The following is a 27,439-nucleotide window of genomic DNA, read 5'->3' on the forward strand; positions in this document are numbered from 1 at the left end:
TGTGTACCTACAAGTCACCTTTAAAATAACAACTCTTCAGTGCATGTGTAATGTAGTCACCTGGACTTTCTAACACTGCTTTTGTGCTTGCATCTTCTTCCCTTCTGTGCAACTGACTGCCCTGCTTTCCGCTGCCAAGCAGAAACCTACGGGTCTGTGAGCATACACTGGCTGGTGGTCTGGATTTCACCAGAATGCAAATGTAAGCAAAAGGCATATGAGCACATATGTTTTTATGTGAAACAGAAGTTAAGCTGTGAATGCAACGCATCACCCTGCAACTAGGAGCTATGGTAGAAGCGAGTCGTGTCCACCTTAGGTGACCCACTCGTCACATCTCTGCAACCTGCCCTGCAAGCACAGGGGGCAGTGGATGAGCTGGGGGGTCTCTGTTCTGCGGGGACTCCTCCGCACACACTTGCAAAGCACTGTCTTTCTCCATATCCCAGAGCAGAGCAACATACAGATAAGATTTGTTGCCTACTAGATGCAGAGTGAATGAATAGTAACATTGCAAAAGCTCCTCTTAGATGTTAACATGGCTAAATAGCACTACATTAAAAGTGTCTCTTCATATAACGTATTTAAACTGCTTCTATTTCTGAGACCCTTAATGCTATGGGGTGCTATTCCCTTTCAGACCTCTTGTCAGACTTCACTAAGCATACAGTGATTTTACATATTTTTAAGCATGAATTACCTACACAGTCAGTCCTTCTTGCCCATAGGATTTAAAATTAATTTTCAAAATGAAAGTTTAAGAAGGTAGACTTTTCTGCATTTCTTTTTATCTTTGATAATTCCACACACAAGTAGTTTCTCCTAAATTCTGTCAGTTTCTTCAAGTATTTGTAAAGACTACACTTTAATAAAAATATTTAGAAACCAGAATATACTTAAATATAAAAATGCATAACTATATCCATAACTAAATCCTAATCTAATTAAAAAGTTTTGATAATATCTCTATTATTTATTCTTCAAAGGAGAATAGTAATTAGAAAAGTTCTGCAAATTTGCACTAATGAAGCAGAAAAATCTACTATGAAGTACTGAATTTTATTAATTACCATGTAAACAAATAAATAGAAAAATGTTAAAAATATAAGTATACCTAGCCCTTTCTTTTTATGATTTTTATACTAGTTTATGTAAAATTACTTACAGGTTATTCCTACTTCTTTACAAAAACTTGAGCTGGGAATCGTAATTTTGCCACAAATTTGAACTTTTATCAATGAATTTATATTCCACAAACACTGAAAAAGAGAAGCCATTTAAATATGCAGCAAGATTACATACTGAAAAAATCAAATAGAGATCCGTGAGAATAAAAAGTAGATATAATGAGACAGTGGTACAGAAAGAAAAAAAATTTAAGAGAATTCACACCAGACATTATTGCCACCACTTACACCAAAGTGATATTTAAATAATCTTTCAGTCCTGATGCACAGGCTTAGAAGCAATATTATTCCTATTTATGGATATGTTAATTGCACAGGAGAACCAAACGACAGTGCCAATCCTGAAGTGCAGCGGTAGGAGGAAGCGTCAGCATTACACTATTTTTTCACAGCCTCCTCCACGCCGCAGCAGATGAATGCAGGTCCAACCCAAGCAGTATTCAACATCGCCTTGAGTGACTAATGACCCTCAAACGTCTCTCTTTTGGTCCAGGACGTGCCCAAGTCAAGTCATTGCAGACATACCTCTTGTTCTCTAATATACCTTCAGTGTCACAGGTGCCAAGATGAAAATGGTTGAGAGCTACAGGTGATTTTGTGCCACTGGGGAAATCCCTGCCTCTTTACACTACCTTCTATCCCATGGAGTGCCACACTGTCACAGCGTGTAGCCATAAATATTTAAACTGGAGAGCAAAACGGTTTATAGACTAAAACTAATTAATCATCCATCCAACAAAACTGAGATGATTCAGTGGAGTTCAAAACCCCCAAATGCAGTCAGAACGACGTGAGATCTTACTGCAGGCCAGTACTACTGAATCTTAACAAGAATGTAGAGTGGTGTTGGCATTGTAGCGCGATCCACAGGACACAGAGATTAGGGAGTCTCTTAACTAAAAATTGGTGAGGTTTTATTCTGTTAACCCACATCAACACCTTTTCTGTTTTTTGATCTTTACCAAATAGCAGTTGAAAGGAAACCCTAAGTCCTTTTTGTTTATATCTTTCTTCCCTGTCCCACATCCAGCATCTTTTCTTGCTGTTCTCATGAAATCTCTCTAAATCCAGGGGAAAAAAGGATGCTACTAAAAATTGCCTTACTACAGTATGTGTTAGCACCATTATATGAAATAATTGCTCCTTGGGAGATTCTAGACAGTCAATTAACCCCCAATTCACGACTCAAGTGGCAGAGCAGACACTCAATGAATAAAGGGTAGGGGTTCAATTCTCAATTAGGATGAATTTTTTTCCTTAATAGTTTAATCTTGTGGTCAATTAAATCCCCTAGCGTTGTATTAATTATTATAAGAATTCTAGGCAACTTCTAATTCAAAGGTTAGTTATGGTGTACTGCAAGTGGACCAGAGTCCTGGACTTAAACTTGTCAAAGCTGAAAGTCTATTCTACCTTAAGGGGTAAAACAGCTTCTCTTGAAAGAAAGACAAAGAAATATCTTTACATTGTGCTTTCCTGATCTGGGATACTTTAAATGTCTGCTGTATTTTTATGCCAGAGATAAGACTGCGATTATGTCATAGACCACTAGAACTAAGTTTACTGCTAGACCACATATTCATATCACTAGTTATATTAAAAAGGATTTCTAAGCAGACTTTTAAGGATTAATCTCATCTCCAATTGCTGAGGTTTTTTCCTATATTGTTGGGCATAGCAGCTTGGAATAGTAGCTAACTTTTCCATCTGTTAGACATATAGAGACTATCAGTTTGTGAAGTACTTTCTCGGTACCCTTTTTGGTAGAATAAAGTCCTGGATTTCCTCAGGGAAGCAAAGGACATATGCTGATGCTCTGTGGTTTCTGAGTTGCTGCAGAGATGAATTCCTTTTGGCCAGCTTTCTGTTGAGTAGGTGCTGGAATCATATAAAACAGCGACTTGCAGAAAAAAAAGTAAAATGGTGAGTTCCCCGGCCAAATCAGTGATCTTTTTTCAACTAATTATTTTTCTTGCTCAAAATGAAGACAGTTTGTCTTTGAAAAGACTGTCTATCATTAAAAAAGAAAAGTATTGAAAGTTTTTGAAACAACTATAACAGATGTCATAGTAGTTGAAAGTACAATTAGAAAGCGCAACGCCGCAGAAATAAAACTTCAAACAAAAGTGGAAAGAGTTCTTTGTGCACATCAATAATTTAGAATGATTTAAGAACTGTTTTATAGATGGAAGTGGAGCTCTTTCTGTCTATATATAAATTGAACGTGGTCTTTATAGGCAAACAAAAAGGGGATACAATCCTTTTAAATTATTTTTAGGATAATTGTTTCCGCAACAAACATCATTATTTATCAGTTTTGAAAAGAAGCCAACTGCTAACATTTGAAATGCACAAATCTTGGCACACAACATAGAAAATGGTAATCTCCCCCCTTTTCAAAACCAGTTTTGCATTTATTCTACACATTTGTCAAGTTCTTATCTCAAAGCCCATGCAGTGTTACCTATTTCTATCAGAAATCCTTGTATTTTATTTCTAATCACCTTCCCATAGCTAATTTGGTAACTCGGGTAAGGAAACACATTTATTGCTACCAGATGCTGTTACCTTCCTGCTCACTCACATATTACTATAAATTGATTCAACAGCCTGGAAAACAAGGTTTAATATGTATTATTTTTCCCTTCTGGATTTCTTCTGTTACAATCCTTCTTTTTAGATAAACAGTCTCATTTTAGTGATGCAAACATTCTACATCTATGCTACAGCTACTTATCAGCCAGGATGTGTCCGTCTCACACAGTGTGGTGCCATATAAGAAGACCTGAGATAGTCTGCATGTTACAAGCAGTTTCGCCTTACTAGCAATCAGGATCCCACTGAGGCATGCTCCATTTCTGACATATTAATTCCTCCAGGAGAGCCCTGCAGCGCTGCCTAACCGGGCTGCACCACTGCAGTTCCTCTGCTAGCGGTCATTTCTTTAGGGCACATGGGGCACTGCAGGTACAACCAATGAACCCACTTCTCTGAAGGCTGAGACATGAACTGGCCAGATCAGCTTCTCTTATTCTACTGATTGAAGAATCGTGAAGGTATGAGTCAATTCTTTGAAAAAGATCCTTCGGTTTGGTTTTTTTTCCCTAAATTTTTAAGGGGGAGCTGGAATAGCCCATGGAAGAGGCTGAAGAGGCTACTCTGAACCTGACGATCTCTTTGTTTCTATATCTTTATTTACATACCTAAACTTTATTAAGAAAGAAATGAGCTGTTCTGTATTTGAAACTAACTGTACTGTTTTTCTGGGTTCCCTTTTTTTCCGGGGTAAAATCTCTGTATACTAAAGTGGGATTTTGATGGATTAGATAGTTTCGCATAGAGAGAGATGAGATTTTCCTTTCAGATGAGAAGGAAGATATGGGAACAAATGAGGGTCCTAGAGCCTGTAAAGTTTCTTAAGAGGAAATGGGAACTGACATTTTTGTCTGTTTTGTCATAGAAGAGAAACCAGTTCCTCAACAGCTTCCACTTACATGTTTGAACATCAGAACACAATTTCACTGAAGACAACCAGAATACAAGAGGGGAGGCCCCAACCCAGCTACTTTGTTGCTTCCTACAGCAGGAGACACCATGCACTGCCTTTGAGATACAGACTAGGAAAAATACAAATTTCAAACTTTGAGACTTCAGTTATCTATCATTAAAATTTATTAACCCACATATCTTTGTAGGTTAGTTCTCACTGCTGAAAAAAAAAACACACAAAAATTCTGTCATTTAGCTACAACTATTACAGATTGATAATCATACTTTTTAGATATTTGGTACCATTTAGCTTTAGCATTTTATGTGATTGATGATATATGAGCTGCTAGTTGAGTAAAATTAAAACTCCAGCCTGATTTATAATACATTTAATATATTCTATACAGGCAGTGATGTTTACAAAACACTAATCCCAAAATAGGGTGCTGAAAAATTACCTTGTGTATTAGAAAGAATTCTTATTACGAGTAAGGCTATAATCTAGCAGTGCCCAACTTATCTTCTGCTGAGATTTCAACATTGTGCATAGAGAGAGATTAGTAATGAATGTTCTTGAAAAAATAAAACTATCTCTCAGGAACTCATTGAATAGCTTTTGAATATTGGTGGGTTTGGTTTTTTTTAAATACCAAAAGCTTTGTACAAAGAAACAAAGGAATTATGGCACGATGGAGTTGTTATTACTGTTGTTATTACTGTTGTTGTTATTTTAATTTTACAAAAATATTATGCTTTCTTTAAAATACACCTGTTAAAAGAAAATTCAGTATATATAAATATACAGTTTTTATAGAGTAATTTCAAGCTCTCCTTTCCATCTAAATCCCTTCTGTTTGTAATGCCATAGGCTATATGACAATAACGTCAAAAGTCAAACAGCAACTCTGGCAACTCTTCCTTTAGTATGCGAATTTCTCCACACTTTTGCCTGGAGGGCACCTTCATTACAATCACTTTTTAGATTTTAAAATGAACAAAAAACAAGACAACAATAATAAATACAGGCCAATCTCCTAATTGGTAGCATCTAAAATGTCTCCAAAGGTTACAGATGTATAAATAACATGTTATTTTCCCAGCCATTCATATTTTCTGACCTCTGTGAATAAACACGTGTACACACACGTATTTCATTTTCTGCTCCAGCTCAGCCATCTACCAGAGATGCTTCATCCTCCAACATATTCTACATCAAAAAGGCATGTTCTACCACACCAGAAGAGGCACTCCACTGAACTGTCATTAAAAATTTTAGTTATGTATCCCCTCACTGACAACACTCACACAAATAAGCCATGGGATATGTCAGCACATTCACACAAGCCGAGTCTAGCTATCAAAATATTGCACAGCAGTCCAGGTGATGGATAAAATAGACAGATGCAAAACTATACAATGTTTTATAGATTATAACATCTCAAAATACACCTGGAAGCAGAATTTTATTTATTAAACTACTTGTTATAGCCTGTCATATTCTGTCAACTAGAAGAAAAATCTGCTTTGGAAACTACTGTCACACTGACTACAAAATAAAAGAAGAAAATAAATCAGTTGGTATTTTGAGAGCAATATGCAATGTCCAAGCATGACCAGAGACGCATGCCGGGGGAATTCTGGAATAATCACTGTCTTTCTAGCTTTGTACTCATTTGCCTTGAATTTCAGACTTCTAATGGCTAAAAAGGTTAAAGTATAAGTGAGCCTGTGTATGTGCAATACAACCTTTTGGGAAAATTATACATTTTTAACAGTTCTCAAGAACATGATTAGGCATTACAAATACATCACAAATGAACAACATTTCAAAATTAGGAGTCCAACTGCTACTTTCAAAAGTGGCTCAATTACTTAGGGGCTCATTTTCACAGGTATTCATGCAAACTACAGTTATGGAAATAGGAGTGCTGCCTCAAAAACTCTCAGAAGTCTGATCCTCCAAGCTAAAGCTACAAAGGCGCTTGGTATCCTAATGTTGGGAACAGATGTGTCGATGAGGCATTGATGATATAGCTAAAGAAAACAACAGTCAGTCTCACAGCTGCCTTTGGCCCTCTGAATTTATGCCCAAACTCCCTCTGGCCACATGTATTTTCACTGTGAAGCTTAACTTTGGTCCTATTTGGAGGATCTGAGATAGACTGTAAGTCCAGGGATAACAGTGTTTCCTGGCTGATGGTCTCATAAGCCCCAAATGGAGTGGCCACTTGAGAGATAAGAGTCCTGTTTTCAAACCAGCAGACTATTGGGTTGGGATTATTTAGTGAAGAAGCTTGGGGAGGGGAGAAAAGACAAAGCAGCTCAACACTACAGCTGATAACGCAGCAGGCCAAGGGACCTAGTTAAGGAGCCTGATCTTATGAATCTTTAATCACTCAGATGAAGTGGAATATCTTTAACTGGAGTTAGTGTGATAGATGCAATGCAGAGATACAGCAGCCTGAAAGAGGCTTCACTTAAGAGAGGTGATTCAATCTTCAATTAAGCGGTTTTGAGAAGGAAGTTTATTTCCCACAGAGGACCCCAATGACTGGGGTATCCCAAATACAGCAAGGCACAGGTGTCTCTCCTTCCATCTTTTTATCAATCCTAAGCACTTGCTATGAGAAGAATATTCAGAGCTGGAAATCTTCAGCAAATGTAAGCACTCGTTTCCCATCTGATAGCAGGCACTGGCCTCTCAGTGACCTAGGCAGCCCCGCTTGTGGGCACTTCCCAGCACTGGCCAGCTTGCTGAGATACGTACTGGTAAAATGTTACTGTTAGTGTAAGAATTATTACATCCTCCTAGTTATTCTCATTCTGTTATTTCATAACTTACTGGGTTGTATAATGACTGTATAATGATAATCTCATAATCAGTTGTTCAAGGTTTGTTTATTCTTTTAGCAAATAAATTGCTCCTATGATTGACATAAGTTGAGCGGAAGAGCACGGAGAGTTTTTAGAAACATAGAATCATAGAATGGTTTGGGTTGGAAGGGACCTTGAAGATCATCTAGTTCCAACCCCCCTGCCATGGGCAGGGACACCTCCCACTAGACCAGGTTGCTCAAAGCCCCATCCAGACTGGCCTTGAACACCTCTAATGACAGGGCATCCACAGCTTCTCTGGGCAACCTGTTCCAGTGTCTCACCACCCTCACAGTAAAGAATTTCTTCCTAATATCTAATGTAAATCTCCCTTCTTTCTGTTTAAAACTGTTACCCCTCATCCTATTGCCACACTCCCTGACAAAGAGTCCCTCCCCATCTTTCTTGTAAGCTCCTTTAGGTACTGGAAGGGGCTACAACGTCTCCCCAGAGCCTTCTCTTCTCCAGACTGAACAGCCCCAACTCTCTCAGCCTGTCTTCATAGCAGAGGCGCTCCAGCCCTCTGATAATCTTTTTGGCCTCCTCTGGACCCACTCCAACAGGCCCATGTCCTTCATATGTTGGGGACTCCAGAGCTGGACACAGTACTCCTGGTGGGGTCTCACCAGAGCGGAGTAGAGGGGCAGAATCACCTCCCTCAACCTGCATGACAGCTCCTTGATTATTAGAACATTTTTTCCCCACATAATTAATTTATGGAGAATATATAGAATAATAACATCAATATGAAAAAAAAACATGAATACGGTCAAGAACAAAAAAAGCAAAAAAAAAAGTTCCCAGACATATTTCTATGTATGTGTGGTTTTCTGTGTGAGGACAGTCCGGTTTTGTGTAACATACATACTACACATTTAATTTACTTGCTGATTCTTATGCTATCTCACCCATGCATCTACGTGTTACTGTATGAATAAGAATCATTAAAAGAACATTAATATCGAACTTACTCAAAAGTGCAGGGACTTTCATCGAAAGAATTCAAAATGGGACATTTTTCTTCAAAATAAAGCACTTGTTTTAAAATAGTTGAAATTATATTGGTTGCTTACTATTGCAGCCTCCCACTCTTTCAGATATGATGCTTAATTTCCAAAGCACAGCTGATAATATGAAAAAGTAACTAATAGAACTGCCCATCCCCACAAATACATATGGCTATAATAAGCAAATATCTAACACAGTAAATAGTACTGTTGTGGTGCCCCCTGGCCCAACAATTAAACATAAAATCTGATTTCCTTGAAATTACAGCCTGAGCCGGCTGCGGTCTGGACCTCCTTACATTCTGCAGCCCCAGTGGCTTCTGAGTTCAGTATATGGGCGACACCAACTCTGCTAAGAAAGTATCACGTAACTTTTTCGGTGTAATTGAGAACAATGTCTGAAATACACTTATTCTTCAGAAGAGTGTCTGAACGCACTTATTCTGGTTCCATGACTACCTACCTATTTCAAGAGGATAATCTTTTTCCACTTCCAATCTGAGCTAGTTCACTGCCTTCTATGTCCGCTAAGGATCTACTACTTTTATATTATCAGGAATATTTCTTCTAATGCAGCATGCACATAAAGACTTTGGAAATGCACATAAATGTATGGTTTTGTTCTCAGCCTTTCTGTCACCAGAAACCTCTGGGCAGCAAGTCCTGTTCCATAAGGAAAAGACAGCTCTTAACTGCGATCTTAATGTGACTTTTACACAGAAGACAGACGCACTCCACAGATCGTAAGATATTCAAAAGATCAAATTAGAAAAAAGTCCTGAATAAATAAAAATGCTACACAAAATACCATCCACCCGTGCTAGGTATGCTCCAAGGCTTCCCCATAACTCATGCTTTCGTAAGTCCTTGGCCCAGAACCACAGCATGCAGAGTATTTCTTTGCAAGCACCTGCAGCTCTCTTGAGTTGTCCTCTTCTCCGAAAATTTGGTTATATAATGCAATGTCCATGGATGCTATAGCGGCTGGATTTGCTCTTTGACAACACAATCAAGAGTAAAATTTTTGGTGCATTGCCATTGCAATCAAGAGCATTTTTGGTCCTCTCTGTTCTTGACTGAAACAAGGGTTCTGGAGCCAGGACCACAGCTGTGACTGTGTCACTCAATAATATTTCACTGGTATGTAACGTCCATCTATGTGCAACATGACAAACTCTAGAGCCCAGGTCACTATCAGTAATCCTTAGAAAAGAAACCTGTATTATATGAAGTGCAGCTTCTATGAATTTCTTGAAGGTCTTCCTCAGACACAAATATTGCAAAACTTTCAAAATCACCAATTAATAATTTTCGTTATTAAATTTTTACCCATTCCCTTACTTTGGCTTAAATTGAATGCATGATGAAATATATCAAAAATGTCTTTTCTTAAAACAGACACTTGCACTGAAATCAGAAATTTCTGGCTTCTAAGCGGTTTCCCAGTGAATAAGAGTTTGATGGTAGTCTTTGTTGTCCTTGCTGGGAACAACGTGTTATTTTCAGTGACGTAGATGGTCTGTACAAAAATTTCAAGCAGTGACAGCCTAAGACATCCTGGATGAGTTCAAACAGAGAAGAACCCATTCCTTCCCTACATGTATGCATGGTTGCTCCCGTGGGCACACAAATGCACAAACACAATTTCTCAGGAGCAGGTTTGGTGCCTATGGCTGGCTCAGAGCACAGGCAGGGGGAGACCGAACCCTGGTCAGCGCATTCCCAGCGATCTCAAGGATTTCTGTAATATGGGAAAACCATTCAGCAACCTTTCAGGATGTGTATTTTTCAGATCTTACTGCTCGTAATGAGGACTGAAGGCAAACTTATTAAATAACTCAGACATATTAAGAATGTCACCAACTGCAGTTTTCAGGTTAATGACTTTGCATCAGAGGCATTACAAATCAGAGAATTCAAAGGGTCAGTTTTAATACAAGTGCTAACGCTAAGAAAAGATTCCTGGGCCTAATCCAAAAGCTTTCTTAGGTCACTGGGTACCAATCAGCAGTTTTCTCCCCTTTTTATGCCTTTCAAATCTGATATAATTCAGTAAGATAGACCTACCTAAAACTCAATTCACAGTATTGGAGGAAAAGTGGAAATTGTAAACTCTGAAGAGACAACCTGACCTTTGAGAGCAGCTACCTTATTTCTGTCCTATCTCATTCTTATTTGCCCATTTTATTCCCTGGACTTACATAAATATCTTACTAAAAAATCTGGCCTTTTCAGTCAAGAAAATTCCATTATTTCAGCACGTTTATATAGACCCATAATTTGTAGTGTTTAGATAGCAATACACTAAAGTCACTGAAATCTAATAAATAAAACATATTAATAAATTATATATCAATGTAAGAAGCTGTCTTGGTCCATCTGCCAAGATAATTATGAAGCAGGTATTTTACTCTTCAGAAAAAATGCATTCTTAAAAATGATTCTGCAAATAAAGAACTAATATAAACATAATGTAAAAGATGCGACCTTGCAGTACTTCATTAATATCTCTTTCATAACGGCCCTTGTATTTATAAATGTTTGAGCAATGGTTAAACACACAATGATAATGATGTGAGTCTAGAAACTTTAAAAATTAAAGCTCTACTATTACTTTCTATTTACATATATTGTGAATCTAAATGTGAATAAGAGTTTGCCTTGGTTTCATGGGTTTGGGTTGCTTGGTTTTTTTGACTGATTGACTGACAAAAGATCACATCTACTCTTAGGCTACCATTTTAACAGTTGTCAGTTCACTTGCAGGTTGAATTTAACAACAAAAAAAACTTGTGGAAAAAGCCTTTACCAAGAATAGAGCACTATGCTGCTTAGCTTTCAGTATTCTCCGAGTACAGAAAATGTAAAAATATTTCTGAATTTTCCAGTGAGCATTTGCACTGCGCATGTCATAAGTTTTTGGAAAAAAGAAACCCTTGCAGTCTTTAAACCCATGTATTATTGCATTCACTTCTTATGAAATGACCCCTCGGTCTCTAATATACACGCTTAGATACCAAAGAGAACATGACTTCACTTCTAATTTGGGGTGATTTTCACGTACCTCAGAAGGAGATTCGTGAGCACATTCGTGAAAAAAAATCGCTTTTTTCTCATCATAGCTTTAACATGCAAGTATTGATACGTCAAAGAAACAGCATGGTGAACATCTGAAGTGTTGGCATCTATCATACACTTTGTACACACACTGCGTGGTACAGCTTCGTACTCTTAGCTCTCTATCTTATCCCTTGCACTCTCCATCTGGATGCTTTCAGATTAATTGTTGGAAAAGTCCCCTTTCTGGAGGACACCCCCCACCAGCGGGGCCCACCACCGGGGGCCTGTTGCTGTTTCAGGTGTTCTGCACCTGCTCATTCTCCTCCCCTCACATCATGAGTAACCCAGTCCTTTGGCAATGATTAATTCAAACAGCATAAAACCTCTTTTCTGCTAATGAAATACAATAAATAAATATAGTTATTCTTTTATTACTGTAGTCTCTGGCCATCTGAAAATATTTCACTCAGCTGACAGAAATGATGCAAAATTCCTTGAAGTAATAAAGGGAAAGGTGTTCTTTAATAAAACGAAAAGGGATAGCTGCCAGATGCAGTTTTGGAGACTACCGTCTACTGGAAACATGAGACATGGCCCTTGAATCCAGACTTCTCTGAAGATGCAGCCAACTGGGCTAGAGGAGGGTAGCATTGCCACCAAGCAGCTCTGGGAAATTCAGAGCAAATCCTTTTTTCAATAAATACAAGCTTTACTTCTAGTCAAAGACTGCTTTGGACTTAATTTTCATTAAATCCGAAGATACTGGTCATTTATGAAGTTCTCCTATGAAATCTTACTCTGGTTCACTTAGGGTGGAATGCAGCTCCAGGGCCCCAAACACCCATGTGAACAACCGGTCAAAGCAGGCTGTGGTCCCCAGGGCCCACATGTCCTGCTTGCCTCCTGCTAAAATCAGAGCAGAGGGACAGGGCTGATGTGTGCCCAGCTCTCACCAGCGCTCGGGGCATGCCACCGGTCCGGGAGGTACAGCACTGGCGCAGCCTATGAACGTGTACCACCCCTGTCTGGAATAATAACCAGTAGTGTTAGCCGGGGCAGCGATCTTCCAAAATACCAGACTTCGGCAAAACTCTGTTCCCACTGAAGATATCACAAACATTCCCATTGATTTCTGTGCAAGAGTTGAGCAAGTGCCTTTTATTACTCCATCCTATATAAGGAGTTTGAAATATTTCTTGTCATGCAGTCAAACAGAATAATTGTACTGGCATTTAAATCCGACTGGAAGGCATGGCCGAATTCTTTTCTGGCTCGTTTAACCTTCCTAATGCCAGAATTCATATGGAGCTTTCCATAAAGCCCATACAGGGCTGTGTCAAACACAATCCTTTCCCATATGATAGATTTTTTCCACAATATATACTGAAGCAGATGAATTTAAAATTTAGTTTCAGCGATCAGTTGTGCAGGTAAAATGTAACTGCTTAAAACCAGACACAGCAAGTAAGCACAATCAGGAAGAATCTGTGTTTAAGTTTCTGTAAACGTTTGGGGCTATGCTCTGTTGGGGATTTTCTGACTCTCTTGCCTTTCATGGAAAGGATTTCAAAACAGCAATTTCAAAATAAAGTACAGATTACTCTTCATATGGTTTTCACTTACACCCTGATACGGATGCACAGGCAAGATGCTTGTGCGCCATAACGGGTAAAGGTGTTTGACAAAAATATAGTCATGTATTTTGTGTAAAAAAATAAAACTGAAGACCTATAAAGATATTTGATATTGTTGTCCTCTAATGTTAAGCCTGACCACCCTTCTTAAAAAGATGATGAAAGGATGTGGAGTAATTGAGATTTAATGGTATTTCTCCCTCAAAAAGCTTAAAGGTATGGTCTGTAACTGGGGTCTCTGCACCAAGGCAGCTGCCAATTCTGTAAATTCTGCTCCCGCCAACATATGCAAACAGCTCAACAAAATTGAAAAAATGCATATTAACTGTATTTTAAAGAAAAACTGTTACACTATATTCTCTTCAGCCCTAATTACCTTGAAATTACTTTGATGAGAACCAAGTAGCACATTTTTGTTTGGTGCTGAGATCACTTAAAATGAGACATGGAAAAGAAAAATTGTGTATCCTGAGGGATATCACAGTATTTGCCTATAATAATTACAATAACTTTTACTGTTTTTAATGCTAAGATATCACATAAGTAGTACTACTGCTAAATTTTAGTTACTTAATTTTCATTTGTTGCTATCGTAATTGTTACAGAGTACTCATATTTGTAAAGTTATATCAAGGCGTGTAACACAAAAACATGTTCAATATATGCCTTCAATAATTTCTTTGTTGTTTGCAAACTTCCAACTTACAGCAAAGCTGGCATTTTATAGCCTGCAGAGCTATAAATCATTTTTAAAATCATGATGATATTACTGAAAACAGATGTGAAAACATATGTTTGCCACGGTTGTATAAACCGCTTACTTGTCATACTTAATAAATGTTGATACTTTTATTTTAACTACATTCCTTCTTAATAACTTTGAAAATCTTTTCCATGGTAAATATATTTTGCCTTAGTAAAAGTAATGGCAGGTTTTGAAAAACAAAGCTTGTTTTGTATACACATTACAAGTACATTTTTCGCTGAGCAACCCAGCATAGATCACACTCTCCAGTGACTGTCCACATCTGAATCCGAAAAACATTCAGTTTTTGAGGTACGCCAGAGCCAAAAATAAATACATGCAAGAGAATAACGCTATTATTAGGAACAAAGAATCTATAAGGGAGTGAGACAAATCATTGAGGAATAACAACACTTGTAGAGGGTGACAGAAAGGCCCAGCACACACTGGCTGGGGATTTTCAGAAGCAGAGTATTGACTCTGTCCTACCGGTGCAGTCCATCAATTATAGGGTGCCTGTCTCCTATAAATGAGAGATTCATACAGGAACTGTAATACAGGCCTGACACACTGCCAAATGCAAGATCAGCTTGGAATTGCTGGGTATACAAAGCAGTTGGTGCCTTTAAAACATCAGCATTTGTCCCACTATAATGTCTTCAAAAGGTTTCGGTTCTGGAGCTATGGGATTACTTGAAAATTACATCTTTATTTGACAAAAATGAGTAACTTCTGATTCTCATATTTTCCGAGAAATACTTGACCTGTGCAGACCAAGTAGAAAGCCAGAAACATTATTCTATCTTTAAAATGATTATTTAAAATGTCTTATGATTTTAAAGCCCTTTTGTCTGATGTATGTGAATCTCTGAACACTAACTTCTCCCTAAAAAAAGCCTGCAAGTGCACGCAGAAGTAACACATGTATAAAGACATATTTCCCAGTATATAATCAATTGAAGAAAAATAATACTATGCAAAAATGTAGATCAGGACATGAATAAACCTATACAACTTTAAATTTAAGGTGAATTATGGTACACAAAATGTTAACATCAGATCTTTGTGATTTTCTACGTGTTACAAGGAACATTCAGTTTTCACAGGAGCCTGGGTATTGGGTTCACAGGTGGTGGGATTTAAATTATTTTCACGCTTTTCGGGATTTCTGAATCGTATTTTCTGATCCTTAAACTGTACCTTCCTTCATCTGTCCTGAGTGACAGGACTGCTACTACCAATAACTACATGATTTGCATCTTCGAATCCCATAGGATATTGGATTGTTTCTCTGAAAAATGACTAAACATGTGGCAAGAAACCACGCACAGTTCAAGAAAATTAAAATCAACTACACTTTCAGATTTAAATCAAATACCTATGCAATTACTACAGAAATGTAAATTTTTAATCTTAGGAATGAAGATATGGTTGATAACTGTTTGGCTTCTGGTGTTCGTCCATAAATGCCAACAGGAGTCAAGAGGGAAGGATTTAAGCATGATGATCCAGACAGAAAATTATCTCAGAATTGCATAAAAGGGCTCTTTTGAGGTTCATGAGGAAAGTGCTTAAATGCGTAGAGAAACCAATGAATAGGAAACAGCCTCTGCTTTCAGGACGAGAGAGTCAAGTATGAAAATATAAAATACAGGAAGGAAGTTTCAGGCTCGTCCTACCCATAACTGAATCAGTTACAGATGTCTAAGGAATAGAGCTGATCATACAAAATCATGAATCTGCCCAAATAAATTTATATAACTCTGGAACCACAGGGCACATGGAGACTCCAAATTCTCTTGAGTAGCTCATAAAATTGTCTATACCTGCCTTTTTAGTTTTCTCAGAGAATACATTAAATACAGAGAATGCAATCATTTACTCAGGCCTGAGGTGTATGAGTTTGTCTGATTTTTACACATAACCTAAAATCACCTCAACCAAAATCGAAATCAGTTTGTGTTTTAATTTATGATAAAATGTTCCTATTTACAGTAGACTTATGAGTACATTTAGCTTATGTTGTCTCCTCTTTTGGTCACTTCCTTCTCTTTGTTTTCCTTCACATCTTTTTCACCCTGAAACCTTAATATCTCCCTCAGTACATGGTATTCACTTACCTTCAGCTTTCTTTTATTTCTTTAACTATATCCCGTTGTCTTTTTTTTTGCAGGTACTCATTTTGTATGGTGCTTTCTGCACGTACTGCCAGAATAAACCTCTCGCCTTTTAATACAATTTATATTTTTGTTGTATTTGCAAGGAAACAAAATGTCTGCTTCTTCCCCAATGTGCAGCCACAGATGCCACATGCTCTCTGTCACTCCACCACTTCCCCAGGGCTCGCCTGCATATGCCAATGTATTCCCTTTCTCACATACTCAACAATCACTGCAGGGAGAACCAACAGAGGAGGCGCTTCCCTGCCTACAGGACAATCACTACAGGCCAAACATCACTTCTCCCCTTGCTGCCTCTCACCTCTGAGGTAATGTAATGTTATTAGACACAAAAAATGGCTTCATTCCCTCACCTACATACCAGCATTAGAGTAGTCTGCACACACATCCCCTGGAGGCAAGGAAACAATACCATGTGACTAATCAAATATTTGCTAGGAACTTCATAAATAATTGAGTCAAAAGACCGGCAAAATATTAGCCCCATACTATATAAACAGAGAGACGCAAAGAACTGATTGTTTACACTTCCTAAGAAGAACGCCATGTAAATTCACTGGATACATTATTCATGGCAATTAGGCACTTAGCTCTCTTAAATTTACAATATTACGCCACTGCATATGCAGAATAATAGGAAAAAGGAATAAAACTCATGAGTGTAATTAAATGTCTGAGATGAAAAACAGTCTGTAATTCTACCTTTATCCTTTTGTATCTTTTTTAGGCTGGTCCCAGTTTCTTGATCAATGAGTTCTCCTTCCCTGCTGTTGGTCAGCATAGCTAAAAAAACCAGAGTGCACAGCTATATAACACTGTCAAGTAAAAAAAAAGTCAGAAGAGAGGAAAATATTACATTATTTTCCTCTTTGTCAATATTTTGGTATTTTAACATTTATTTGTAAGTCTTACAGCAATTGACCATTTTTATTGTTCATGATCAACCGTTTCCCTGTCCTGGTTCCGCATGTAGGGACAAGTAAAATATGCAGCAAAAGCAAATTTGCTTAAGTTGATTAAACAAAGATACCAAGATAAAACCCAAATTACTATTGAGATGAATGTGATTTCTTATGAAATGTTCAAATTAACTAATTAGAAAAGTACTTCACAGAAATCATTTTGGGGAAAAAAACAGTTAAGGATTTAAGTGTTAAGTAATTATCCATAAAGCAGCAAGCTTAATAAAAAATACAGATAGACAGATAGTAACACAAATTGATAGATGACAGCAGAAAAGCCACACATTGCAGCGTTGAAATAAATTCTTTACTTAACACATGCAAGATCAGTGAAAGGTGTTAGTTTATGATTTCAAGATGGCTATTTTCTTTGTTCTTATTTGGTTAAAGTATTTCCTTCTCTGCAATTAACCAATTACAGAATTTAAAGTTATTCCAGTGAGGACACTTGTTAAAAGCATCACTGCCATGTTTTAGGGAAAGTGTTTAGTTGGGTTCTTTTATATTGCAAAAGTGGAAAAAAAAATATATTTATATAGATACAAAGTATATATACATATTTTTACAACAGTAAGCATTAGACTTCAACAGAGAGAAATGTTTAGTTCAACATAAATAAAACCTAGTTTTCTTTAAAAAGCTTGCAGCACCATTTCTGGAGCCCAGAGGCTTGCAGTGTGTGCTACTACTATTAATAAAACAAGTTATAGTAGCTTTCAAAATCTAAAGTGAGGACAGAAGTCCTTTTTTCACTGTTGATATAGGAAGTTACATTTCTTGTCCTGTATATTTCTAGCCCAATTTTACATATGAAAAAGCTGAGGGGAATCTACTTTCTAGTCTCTGCCCTGTGTGTGCATAAGTTTAGGCAAAGTAGTTCAGGTTCCATTGACTAGTTTGTGTAGAGCCAGCTGTGCTATGTAGTGCCACGGTGCTGCTGCACAGACCAGAGTCCAAACTGCAAAATCCCAGCAAGCAGCTGAGTAGTTATTTGATAGGAGTGAAGTCTACACTGACTTACATGGACTGCACTGTTTTTGTAGTTTAAATCTAGCTCAGCAATGCCTGCATAGGATCCAGTCATTGTGAAGACAACAGTGTTGACATACACTGACGTGAGGAGATGTTAATTGACTTGCCCTAGATCCCTCTTGGAAGCACCAAGAATAGGATCTAAACTTCCTCTAGACTGAATTAGCATTTTAAACACAAGATCAATAATGCACAGGCTGTGAAAGCTGTGGTGGAGAGACCAGAAAAATCAAAAAGCCCTCAGCCTCATGCTGATCAGGGAATGTGTGGGCATGAGGAGGTTTTTTGGAATGGAAAAGCCATCATATAATCTGTGACTTTTCTGATATACATAGAAAGAATATCTTGCTATTTTTCAATTCCAGGTGCCTTCAGAGGCACTTACTCCAGCGTGCAAAAGAAGCTGGTTGTACCAGAGAGGGGTTGGTATCTTCTGCGCATGGATGGATACTGGCACAGAATGAATCTGAGGGACTAGGCTCTGCACAGTGATGAACCCTAATAAAACAAACTATATTGATGAAATTTCTGGGACGTTTTCTAGCAAGTGAGTGCTTTCCTGTGTTTCCCAGTAAAGAAATATTTGCCTCAACAAACTTCCAAAATTCTTGAGGTCAGTAACTGTGAAGGGGTGTGAGGCTGCAAAGCACTAACCAATTCTGTCTGGTGTGTTGTCCAACTGGGACGGTGAGCTGGACACGCTGCTGCTCTGATGGGAGGAAGCGTGGCTCCCAGGTCGCTGACTGTCTTCTAGAGATGGAGCTGGAGAAGGGCTGTCTTGAATCCTTTCCTTGAAACAGAAATAAAACATGGTCTGTGAAATTTGATTCAGGAGCTTCTCTGAAGTTCAACTAAAAAAATGAAGTTGGCTAAAATAGCAATAACAAATGGTACTATAGGTATGGAGGAAAAAAAAGAGTAAGAAATTATAAAAAATTAGCAAAATGAAATTCTGCAGATTGCCTGAAGATGCCGTGGAGTTTTCAACAGTAAAAATCTTTAGGAACAGGTTAGACAAGCATGTCATAAGTAATAATTCATCCTGTCTTGAGGAAGGCTAGAGATTACATGACCACTTGACTTACCTTCCAACCCAGTGATGTCATATGTATAATCTTTCTGAATTAATTCACAATTCCAATACCCTTCATTCCTGTTTCTAGGACCAAGAAGAAATCAGAATCTTCTAAAAAGGACAGATCATGGCCTGAGATACTCTAGATATTCTTATCTTAAAAACCCTTCTATGCTTTAAATCCTGTATTACAAATCCTTGGAAGCATGGTTCCAATGGAGAGAAACTAACAATTGAATTTACAGAATTCCAGAAACTGCATCTTTGGAGTTGCCCTCATCCCTGGCAATCAGCTGCTCCCTGTGGAAGCTCAGAACTGAAATACTACTTTCTTTTTTTAAAAAGGGACATCCTCTTGCCCCCACCTCATTAAAAATCACAATTACAGTGTAATCTGGGGAAGCTGTCTCAAGGGAACTTTGCAATTTTTCTGCCTTTCTAACCTTTTCTCAAAAGTTTTTCATTAGGAGTATGCAATCTGGCTACTTGGTGGCAATGTACCACGTGCTTTTGAAAATAAGCTCAATAGCATCTGAACTTTTTATGCAGTTTTTGCTAGACAATATACTAAATCAATAATATAGCTTTAGGGAGAGAATGGTAGATTCTAATAGTTTTTCCATTAAAAATAGCTAGTATAATAGCTTCTGTTCATAACCTATCGAGGCAATTCATTAATAACACTGTCAATAAGATCAACATTTAAAGAATAGTCTGTTATCCATTAAAACCACCTCTCTAAACCACACTCACCTTCATATTTACAGATACTTTGAGAAGGACGCAAAGGGAATGTGAGATTGGATCCTCGTAATAGCAAGGGGTGGCATTTGCCTACTCCAATCACACAAGCCGAAAACATAGCATCGAATGTGTTTTTAATAGGATAGTTATCGTACATTAAATAACAACTGAGCCTCAAAATCATGTAACAGATGTGTATCTATTACATAGCTGTTAATCCTCAATGGATCCGTTTTCACTAATTATCTGTTATTTAATGAACATACAATAACTAATAAATCTTAAAGGAAGACATTTAATTGCAGTATGTTTGAATGCTAATTAAAAATGTTTATTAAGTTTTAACAGATATTAATCCATTATGTTGAGTCACAAGTTGTTAAAATTTTGAAAATTGAATGGTTTTAAACAAATTTTCAAATTCTGGGGAGAAAACAGTCAAAGTCACTGATCTTAAAGTCTCCTGTGTTTTCTTCCTCTCCACCTCCAAAAGAGTGGGTTTAGAGGTTTCTGATATGAGAGGAAGAGTAAAAGAGTCACGACTTACTCTGTGGTTGGGTTGTTTATTAAGTTACTTTTAAAAGTCCCATTCTTACCCCAAGAAGTATTCTTCTAAATAAATGATGAATCATATACATGCAATGCTGAGGTTATACATACTACGTGTCTTTTACCTTTGTGTAAATAATAACTTCCAAACAGATTACTGCTAACAGGCTACAACTCCTGGATTTCACTTTTAATAGTCCTCTTTGGCACTATTTCCTCTCTTTTAACCACAAAGAGTACTCAATTTACAATTAAGATACCATTTTGAAATGGTTGCTTTTACAGAAGAGTACATAGTTTAAGTAAATTTGGTTGTCTGTTGCAACCATGAAAATGAATAGCCAAGGAGAGGACGTGCCAACTGTTCTGCAAAATAACCTATGAACAAATATGACTGTGAATTAACACTTAGATATCACAGAAACAGCCATATATGTCATCTTAAATGGGAGTTATTTGAGTAATTCAAAAGCTGATGATTTGGAAAAGCAAAGTATTCGAGCTCGTCCTGGTAACTGCATTTCCCATTGTCTCTTGCTATAAAATAATCTCTGCTTCAAGTAATTTGCCTTCAAACTCAGGGTCTTGGTTTGAAATGTTCAGTCAGAAATAAAAGTGTCAAATAATAATGTCATTCTTAATCACACAGTGAATCACTTTCTAAGAGAATCAGTTGATTATGTCATCTAACGTCTTACCAGTTACAAAAATTTACATATACAGGGGAGATACACTTTTCCCTATAAGCAACAAAGAAGATGAAATTGTATCATACGTACTACAGATGAGGATAGAGTATCATCATGTAAGACTGCATATGGATCAAGAAATTGTCTATTTCTAAATGTTTGTGTGGAAATGCAATGCTAAATTTCCCCTAGTGTAATGAATAACACTATGAATACGACTCTTTTTTTGCAAGTAAACAGATCCATTTTTCAGTCCTGTAATCAGTATGCATCTATTTAGCTACTTAACAGCAATGTGCTCTGGTTCATTAGGTAGCTACTGTTGTGTCTCAGCCTAGTTAAAATTTCACAGCAAGTTAATCTATTTTATTACAAATGAGAACACAAGTGATAATGTCCTCACCATTTTCCAAACACAGGGTTAACAGTATTTGTAACAAATCAATGAGGGCATTTAAATAGGAAAATTGCAAATCTAAAACCTTAACTTTTTTTTTTTTACACATTGATGACTTCATTTAATTTGTCATCTGTGTATTTTACAACCTTGTTACTTTTCATATATTTTTTTTTTTTCCTCTTGAGAATAGCTCAGTTCCCACTAGCGCACTGCTGTGCAGCCTGGTTCTACAGTAGGTACACTCACAGTAATACAGAAGCATTTCTAAATAAAGTCATATTTTCTCCATTTGTATTCCTTCCTATTTCATAAATTTGCAAGACTCGTATTCCAGGCTATAACGTAATTCGTTATATATATAAAATTTACAGATTGTGAGAATTTTATGAAAAATGAAAACATTTCTCAAGATCTCACCTATTTATCTAACTGTAGTACCTACTTTATCTTATCTTTTCTCTTCCTTTTACAAAGCTGTAACATAAATTCTCAGAAAAGACTTTTTGCAGTATTTAATCCTTTTGAAGGGTTATATATTTCGGTCTCACTACAGATCAGTGTCTTGCTCTGGCTCAAAAAATGTAGCTACAAAGCTTGACATTGTTAATTTTAGTTGTGATTTAGGTTAAGGGCACTGAAGTCATCAGCTCATCCAATTTCCAGATACATCCTTGATTTCACCTTAATGTCCCTTTTCTATCCCCTGTGAGGTAGTATTCCACACAAATAACATGAAACACTACATAACAGTTGCACTGGCACTAGTTTTATCTGAAATACATATGTACAGCTTACCTATTTTTGACTTAGTCATCTTGACCTTAATTCCTTATCTCTGATTTTTTATAGTATTGATCTTTATTTTGTGTCAAGAGTTTAGAGAAATGATGTTGCTGGATCTTCCTTTATTTTTCTTTATTCTTAGTTCTAATCTAGCTGTAATTACTCTTCCAAATGTTAATCCATTAATGAGTTCCTAGAGGATTTAATGGCATTTCACTGCTGACAAGGAGGCTGTGGAAGTTTGTCTGAGTCCTGGATATTTTATTCAGACATTTATCTTGATATTTCATATTTAATTGAGGTGCTGCTTCTGTACTCTACAGGGCTCTGCAGTGGCAGGAGAGCTGGAATTCATCAGACCTTGCTAATGAAATGGACAGGAAGGAAAAATGGGGATTCTTCTGTCTTTAGGTCTAAACTAGACTTTTCAACTACTGTAAGAAAGATTCAGAGCTGATGACCATGTTGGAAAAAAAGAGTTCATAGGCTATGGCAGAATAAATCTTCCAACATGAATTTGCACACTAGTTTCCCACTGGAATGTTTATTGTGCCACACCTCAATCTCTCACTGCTTGCCAAATCAACATTCACATTCTCAAAATGGACTACACAGTTAAAAAAATCCAGAAACCAGAGACTAATTTCTCTGGAGGGGTCTGTGAAGCCAGGAGCAGTCAGCCAGTAGACTGGCTGAAGACCTCCTCCCCTCTTATCCAAAACTACCACAATTTCATGCCTGCAATATCGCTGCTCCTATTTCCCTGGCTGAATTCCATCCTCAATAAGAGAGAAAAATAAGAAAAGTTAACACAATTTTAGTTAGCAAAGAATTGAATTGCTAGCATTTTATATTTTGTTTTTAGTTAATATTAACACATGTATTTCTTTCCAATTGACATTAGTTGATACTAACACTATTTGAATTCTAATAACAAGTACATTTTTAATAGTGTTCTAAAGTTTACAGTCCTTAGCTAATGCATTATTGAGAAAAGCAATACATAATTGGCTTTTAGGCTTTTCAAAGAAAAAGAATAATCCTGACAAAGTAAGCAGGAGCTGTGCTAAATGTGAAATGATGCCGGACAGTGGCTGACAAGAAATATGATGGTTATGATTTCCGGGCAAGAGAACAGTGGTTAGGCTTATATTTTGAATCATCTCAGTCTGGGAATGGGTACATGCAAAGAGCATGGATGACTTGGTCTCCTGAGCTACTTAAAATATCTCCAATTGCTGTAAGAACTGGAGATGAACAAGGTAAACAGCTGGTCTAAAAACTAAGATAGGATCTGTATGTCTGAAAGCCAGCTGGATCCCATTCATCTTTTGCAGTGTATCAGGAAGTCATTCACTTAAAATATCTACTTTGCCATTTAAAATGCAATTTTTTTCACTGTGTACCTATAGTTGTTTCGGTTGTAGTCAACTGGCAATTATTTTCCCACCAAATTTAAGAAATCATAAAAACTCTTCTACGTTTACTGGTTTTTAATACCAGATGTTCACATACTAATTCCATTACCTTGTGACTACTTCCTATCAATTCATTAATTGCCAGCTGCTCAGCCAAACAGAAAACTGCAGCTAATCAGATGGTATTGGTAAACAGCCAAACAAGAGCTTCCTTCTTCACCATTTCGTAAATCAGCAGTCACTGAAAACTATGGCAACCTTCACTCGTATATTAAGATTTTACCTTTATATTTTACTTTGAATCTGAAAGCGTAATATTGACTAACATTGGAAAGGATCTTGCAGTGGAAAACTTTCTACTCATACCCCTCCTACAAATTGTTTCACCCAGTGCTGCTATCCAATGAAAGGAAAGCATTCCCAGGACTAATGATGATAATGCTACAACTAATCTACATTATAGCTACATTAGTTATTAAGTATAAATGCAAACGACTAAGCCAATACTAAAAAGATCTGAGCCAGAACTAAAAGCTAGTATGTGCTCGGCCTAACAATATTCTCTTGCAAGCTTTGCAAAAAAAGAGATGTACTTGCTTCTTATTGTATTTTTTCCCACTTGCAAATTTAAAATAAGTATTCATTGCTTATTCTTTAATCCAGCAACCATGTGTCTCGGTGTTAACAAGCAAGGCATTCTTGGCATTGCAGGGAGAGGGATATGCCTCCTTTCAAAGGAGAGACGAGAAGGGTATTTAATGCAAGTTGTAGGGACCTGAACACCTCCCAACACAGTAGTTTCTCTGTATCAGCAAATAAAAAGACACAAAACTGCACACTCACTTCTCCTTCGCTACAGATACAGACACCGAAATTAGCTTTGTAAGAAGGAAACTTTAACTACTCTGTCTCACGTCACTCCCCTAACGTATTCTAGTACCCATTTCAGCAATAACCTGCCAGCAATGAACACATGCTATCAAATGGGACAGAATAAATTTAATAATGAGAAAAATAACATACACTTTACAGAAGTTTTATTTTATAAATGTTGTATTATTCTGAAAGCAATTCAAAATGAATTGAATACACAGAGAGATATGAAATTAAGTATGTTATAAATTCTGTAATGAGAAATTTTATTATACTGAGAAGAATTGTTTCAGAGTTTTCTGAGATGGCCACATTTTTCTGGCTGTCAGGTAAATATTATGAATGTGAGTTGTACAGCACACAGAAAATAGCACCTCTCAGCAATAATTACAGAGCCCATCTGTATTCTCTTTAGGGAATTTAAAATCATGTCATATACATCCTTTACAAATGCTTTAACAATCCCACAAAATCAGGAGAACAGCAGCAGGCAAAGAAAAGGAGACTCAAAAATCTCTACTGCACGTCTAGACCACACTGTACAAATAATGCTTTGTTCTGTTTATCAGTAGACAAAAATATTCAGATGGAAATTGTGTAGGGTTGATGTGAAGTACAAGATTTCAATTTCCCTACCAAAACAAAACATTGCATTTCACCTAAAGTGTCCTTTTTTTTTTTTTTTTTTTTGGGGGGGGGGAGGATGGGTGGAGAGGGGTGGGGTTTCATCTGTTTCTGAAGTACACTGGGGTGAAATTCTGAAAGAAATAGGATTTCAAATACAAAAATAAAAACGCTTTATTCTGAGGGTTTTTTGAAACAAAGCATTTAGATCGTACATTAACTTTTTTTCTCTTGGGTTTTCCAGCTGCATTCAACAAATGTGTTATTTATTCCTAATTTGGACCTGGATAAGAGCAGAAAGAATAAGAGAAAAGTAGGAATACAGCAAGCATGAGGGAATGACGACAGAAGAAAAATGGACAGCAGGAAACCAATTTGCAGAAATACTCCTACTCAGGAGAAGCACATCTGTCAGGAGCTCAGAAGAGGTTGTTAGGGAGCCAGAAGAAAAGGGAGAGAGAACAACAAGAAGGAGGAGAGAAAGAGGCGGAAGGGTGAGACATGAGCAAGAGGAGCAAGGAAAGTGCAAAGTATGTGGGGTGAACAGAAGAAGCAGCACGGAAAAACTGGGAGAAAAGGGCAAAAGAGCCTCTCAAATCTCTGGGATAAGATTTTTGCCTCGTTACTCTACTCTCAGTACTCTTTTAATATCTAACACAAAAGGGAGCTGCTTAAAGCCCTTGGTTTAGATTCGGTTCCCACAATTTCAATCCCACCCTAACCACACTATCTCCTACCAACCTGTTTCAAAGGCCATCTGGGAAAGTGGCCTTTCAGTGAACATAGAAAGATTCGCATAGTCATAGCGTCAGGAACTTGGCTTTTGCCAGACTTTCTTGTACTTTCCTAATGCAAAACTTGCCCCCTGTCCCCCCAACTCCCCCACCCCCACACACCTTTTAGCTGAAATTGTATAAGCTAATATGTCCTTTAGTCATATAAGACCTTCTGGCTTAAACTGTATAAATTGAGACTTGAGGCTTGTGCATAGTTTGAGGCCTGATTCCTTTATGGACAGAGAGTTGTTATAGGGGCATGGTCAGATTCCACGGTTCAAAAGTACCATCAATGAACAGAAGAGCTAGTCCCTTTTTTGCTGCGACACTTCTTTGTGTATTTGCCATCTGTGTGGTGTGTTGAGGTCTCAACTCCTTTAGACACAAATGAATTTAAATGATCTGTTAAGATTTAGGCATGCTTTCAGCATTTTATTCAACTTGTGTTCTCAGTGTACACCTTAACAGCTCCTTTATGATCAACTGTGTGATATGCTGTGAATGCATATTAATAATCATATTCATTTGTTACATACTTAGTCATATTCATTATAGGTCCACAGTAAAATAAAAATCTTAATGTTATGTAGTTATTGCTCTCTAGAGTTGAGTTGTTCTATAAACTTCCGTGAAAAATCTTTTCCCTTTTGTATAAAGGGCCCATCCAAACTTTGCTTCAGAAGACCTGAAAATATTGTCACTGAACAGATTTTTCTGAGTTTCAGGAAAAAAATTACTGGATGACAGTAAACTACTGCATTTATTCACTACTGTTTCTAGCCTAAACCATGATTCAAGTGTACTTCAACTAAGTTCCACTCCAGACTGGTCCTCAAGACCAGGCTGCAAAGCTTGTTACACCTCGGCCAGTAACTGGATTGCAGAGTTCAGCCAGCTGAAGAATAGCTCTGGAAAAAAAGAACTAACAGGAGAGCAGATGCAAGAGGCAGAACAGAGAGGGTGGTGAAGTCGGTGTTGTTGTCAAATTTTGGGTTTGCCATACGAGACCCTCAATTATACAGACTCTTCAGAACCATTTGAGCCAAGTCTCAAATGGAGCAAGCTGTCAGATGCGCAGTAATTCCCTGAAAGAGGGGATTTATTTCAGGGACACTGTCAGAACCGTAGCTATAGCACTGCTAGCGGGTGCTGCTATAATCACATCAGATCATATTATAGATGGCTAAGAAGGTTTTGTGAGCCTGGCCATCGTGCCTGCCTAATTTATAGTGTTCCTGTCAGGAAGAAATCAAGTTTCATAGTTACGACATTTCTTTCTGGAGCACTAAATGTTAACTTTGCTGATCATGCATATCTTGGTAGAACAGCTTATTTCTA

The 27,439-nt window shown here is 37.4% G+C and overlaps 1 protein-coding gene across 3 annotated transcripts in view; it reads right to left on the minus strand.

The window, feature by feature from the left end:
* DACH2 (dachshund family transcription factor 2) overlaps nt 1–27,439 on the minus strand; it is a 303,620-nt gene that overhangs the window by 38,460 nt on the left and 237,721 nt on the right. For 2 of the 3 annotated variants that reach the window (XM_054214012.1, XM_054214011.1), the window contains exons 6-7: nt 18,825–18,960; nt 16,879–16,959 (exon numbers count right to left, since the gene is read on the minus strand). In XM_054214012.1, coding sequence (XP_054069987.1) covers nt 16,879–16,959; nt 18,825–18,960 — 217 coding nt within the window. The remainder of the gene's footprint in view (nt 1–16,878; nt 16,960–18,824; nt 18,961–27,439) is intronic. The other variant, XM_054214014.1, reaches the window with a different exon arrangement.

This window comes from Rissa tridactyla, chromosome 9, assembly GCF_028500815.1.
Source record: "Rissa tridactyla isolate bRisTri1 chromosome 9, bRisTri1.patW.cur.20221130, whole genome shotgun sequence".
NCBI classification, from domain to species: Eukaryota; Metazoa; Chordata; class Aves; order Charadriiformes; family Laridae; genus Rissa; species Rissa tridactyla.